The 4,289-nt window shown below is 36.2% G+C and overlaps 1 protein-coding gene across 4 annotated transcripts in view; it reads left to right on the forward strand.

Moving 5' to 3' along the window:
- Usp15 (ubiquitin specific peptidase 15) overlaps positions 1-3,293 on the forward strand; it is a 97,135-nt gene extending 93,842 nt beyond the window's left edge. For all 4 annotated transcript variants that reach the window (XM_050163866.1, XM_050163867.1, XM_050163869.1 and 1 more), the window contains one exon: positions 1,380-3,293. In XM_050163866.1, coding sequence (XP_050019823.1) covers positions 1,380-1,562 — 183 coding nt within the window. In that variant the 3' untranslated portion in view covers positions 1,563-3,293. The remainder of the gene's footprint in view (positions 1-1,379) is intronic.
- Positions 3,294-4,289: the final 996 nt, after the last annotated feature.

The raw sequence follows: 4,289 nt of genomic DNA on the forward strand, positions 1-4,289 counted from the left end.
AGACTGGTTGTGATTCACTGTTGTGTGAATGTAGCAGCAATATAACGGGCTGTCTGTACTAGTTCCCACCACCAGCAGTTAATGAAGGTCCGCTTTCCCAACATCCTCAACAGCACCTATCCTTTGTTTCTTGATCTTAGCCACGCTGACTACAGTGAGATGGACACTCTGAATTTGCATTTTCTTATGGCTAAACGTGATTAATATTTTTAAAACTATTGGCTATTTGAGTTTAAGAAATGTATATTTCATTGGCCCATTTATTGATTGACATTTTTGATTGGGAGGGTGTTTAATTTTTTTTAGTTCTTTATATATTTAATGTAGATTTAACTGTCTGAGATGTAGCTAGCAAAGATTTTTCTGTCATTATGTGGACTGTCAGTTTACTTTGCTGATTGTTTCCTTTGCTTGGCAGAAATATTATAATTTCCTGTAGATTCATATATTCAGCCTGACTTTTTTTTTTTTTTTTTTTAATGATTCAAGAGCAAGAAAGATGGCTCAGTGGTTAAGAGCCTGATTGATTCCCAGCACCCACATGGAAGTTCACAACTGTCTCTAACTCTGGTTCCAGGGGATCCAGTGTTCTCTTCTGACTTCTTCATGCATTGAGTTTCTAAGTGATGCTCAGACGTACATGCAGACAAAAACTAATATAAATTTTTAAAAATTAATAAAATTTAAAATCTATAGTTATGGTTGATGGAAAATATTCTTTTAAAATAATTTTTTCAAGCTGGGAGTTGTGGCTGCACACCTTTAGTCCCAGCTCTCAGGAGGCAGAGGCAGGTGGATCTCTGGGTTCTGCAGAGCTACTAGGTCTACAGAATGAGTTCCAGGACAGCCAGGGCTACACAAGGAAAATATGTCTCTCAAAAAGAAAAACTTTTTATTCTCTTGTCTTTCTTCCTATCTTCCCCTTTTCAATTTCTTAGCTTCTTCTTGTGCTTTCATGTCTTTTTTTAAAAAATTAGTATTTTCCTGATAAATACTGGGGACAGTGTTCAACATTTTTATCCATCAGGGAAATGTTAATACAGTAAGAGGACATTTTGCTGGAGGTCAAGGCTGAGCTGAAACATGTAGTCTTGGCTAGAAAGACACGTTAAAAGAAAGCAAAACAATTGTATTTCATATTATAGTAAATAAGTTCATTGTGTTTCAGCTGTATATATTTCTTAGTCCAATTTATGTTGAATGAAAATACTTATTTTTAAGTATAGAAATAATTACATTTAGCCAATTTTATAAACTTCCATTTGGTCATGTGTAGTTTTTCTGTTTTATTTTTTGTCACTAAAATTGGTTGTTAGCTAAAAATCCATACTGTATCAAATATGATCTTTGTGTGTTGACATCCTCTGCTTGTTTGACAGTCCAAAGCAGCATACGTACTCTTCTACCAGAGACAAGACACTTTCAGCGGAACTGGCTTCTTCCCTCTTGACCGAGAAACTAAAGGTGCTTCAGCTGCAACAGGTATCCCCCTGGAAAGTGACGAAGACAGCAATGATAATGACAATGACATAGAAAATGAAAACTGTATGCACACTAATTAATGAAAGTCCGAGAAGCCATAAAGAGAGACTTTCCTGCTGGTGGTGTCTATGGAAATGAAGTGATCCACCACATTAAAACAGAGTCTGAGATGAGGCGTTTCAGATAACCGAATGTAAATCCTTTATCAGATTTTAACTTGTGCAGTACTTGAAGTGAAACACAATGAAAACTTTAACAGAAATTGTCTCTGAATACATCTACGGTCTTGTATTTACAAGCTAAATATATATAGGAAATCACAAATAAATCCCTTTTAAGTTTGCTGCTGTTTTGACGAATTATGTTTTCTTTAATTTTTTTGGATGTGACTTAATTGATGACAAATGTTAAATTTGTGGATGTTGGTCATTAATTTTGCTCTAATAATACTGCAAGAAAACTTAGTTCTTGGGTAATGTAGTTGGTGTGTGTTAGGCTGCTGTCTGCACCGCTCCGGTACTCCGCTGCAGTGTCCGTGCGGCACACCTACTGCAGTGTATCTTTGGAAAGCCAGATTTTCAAATCTGCCCCTGGTAATCAATATGGATCTGTTTAAAAAAAAAATCGTACCATGAGAAATAATCTTGGCATAATTTCCTTTTGTTGCATCATTAAAACACAAAGCACTGCATTTACTGCACTGTGGGAGCAGGCTCTAGATTTCAGTCCGCCACAAGTCATTTTTCAGCCACGTGTAAGTATCTCTCACTACCATTGGAATCTGTTCTTCAAAATCTCAGATTTGTTTTGGCTTTAAATGCTTATCTCTCATCCACTGTTGGTCCAAATTCAGTTTTTTTGCTCTCTGTTGTTCTCTGCCCCGTTTTTGGTGATTTAGCCCAACTCTTTAGCTCTCCCAGTTACAATAACGTAAGGACAGACTGAGTAGTATTCTGTATCTGAAGTAAAAGTGGCATCAGTCTTAGGTGAGGGAACTTTGTCCATGTACTAGCCTTTGACTCCTGATAACTTGGCTCTAGAGGTAGGTCTGTTCACTTTCTCTGTGTGTTCCTGATGGAAATCACCATAGCCTTACAGCTTTCTCAGAAGGGCACGTGTATAAGAGAGAGGGCATTTGCATGTTCCCAAAGTCAGACCTGGTTTTTCTTTTAGTTTCTTACATTCAAGGATCCAGGATGCCAAATACATATGTGAGCATTTGAAACATTTTCATTTGCTGCTTTCTTTCCCTATGATCCAGTTGAAAGAATGTATCATTGATTGGCATACATACTGCCTTTAATAGGAGACTAAACACTGGGGCACACTTCACATACGACTACCTGAGAAACCGCTTCGTGTCCCACTGTTATTAAAGCAAAAACTATAATGTTCTTCACTTGAACTAATCAAATACAATAGATTATAAATTGTGTATTGTAAATAAAAGTTCACTCTGTGAGTGCACATTTTGGTAAATTATTTATTTATGTTAGCATTTTAAAAGAAAAGGGAGAAAAGTGCATTTGACCAGGATAAGTAAGGTATGTTGATCATGGCTTTGCTTTATATCTTGATATTAAAGCGGGTTTTTCATCCTGGTCTTTTAAAGGCTGCTTTGGGTGTTCATTTTTTTTTCTTTTCTTTTCTTTCTTTTTTTGTTGTTTTTCTTTTCTTTGTTCTTTTTTATGTAAACTAACCTCCTGCATGACAGAGGTTAATAAATTGTCAGCACTTGGGTTCACTTGAGTTTACATTTGAAATGTGCATGTTTATTTATACAGATTTCAATAAAGCTGTTGAAGGCCTTATTTAGTCTTTTATTTCTTACCCTGGAACCGTTAAAGTCAATTCCCTGTTCTCTGCATAGATGTCTTTACAGTACATTACAGTTAGTACAAGGTACAGAGTGAGTCACGTCCTACCAGGATGTTTTAGACTTGGGGTGCTTTTGTCTGTTTTAATGCACATATTCAATGAGCAAGCTGCATAGCCTTCTGCCTGCCTTTTGAGCATGCATTCATTCTGCCTATGAGCTATTTCTTTCTCTTTTTTTTGTTCTTTTTCTTTTTTTTCTCTCCCTCTCTCTTTTTCTCTTGTTTTTTTTTTTGTAAGTTATAGAAGTCATTGTTAAGCTCTTATATATCTAGATTATAGTCTCCATTCTGATTTTCCAAAGAGACTAGTTTCTTTTGTTTATTTACTTGGTGATTCATTTGTTTAGTTTTTGAGTGGATCTGAGGCTGGCCTATATCCCAGGCCAGGCTCCAAGTCTTTGATCTTCCTGCCTAGGCCTCTCAAGTACTGGGATTACAGATGGACAGCGCCATCCCCCTGACTAAGACCACATCCTTTTAATGCCTGCCATTAATTTCCTTCCTACTGAAAAGAAAAATTTTAAATTGAGTGCTGTCAGTGCCGTTGAATCTGAAATGATAGCTTCATTTACAAAAATAAGCTTTGTAGCATAAAAAGAATTAAAAGGAGATATCCATATGGTAATACAGGGTAGTAGGAATATATTTAGATTAGAATTCTATTTCTAACTTTGCCTGTTAGTAATCATGACTTTGAGCTTAATCTTTTTTTTTTTAGTCTGTTTCTTCACCTATACAATAATAATGACAATAATAGCCTTTGTTTATTGAGAGGCTTACTCTAAACCAGCCACTGTATTCAAGCGTTTATGTACATCATCACATTGTGTCCCACAAAAGCTGTGTGGTAGGAGCAGTCATCATCCTCACCTCCCATACATATGTTGTAAACAAAGTCCTCATTTCACAGTTCCTATGTCAGCATTCAGC

This window comes from Alexandromys fortis, unplaced genomic scaffold, assembly GCF_014885135.2.
Source record: "Alexandromys fortis isolate MF-2015 unplaced genomic scaffold, M_Fortis_MF-2015_v1.1 scaffold_125, whole genome shotgun sequence".
Taxonomy (NCBI): Eukaryota; Metazoa; Chordata; class Mammalia; order Rodentia; family Cricetidae; genus Alexandromys; species Alexandromys fortis.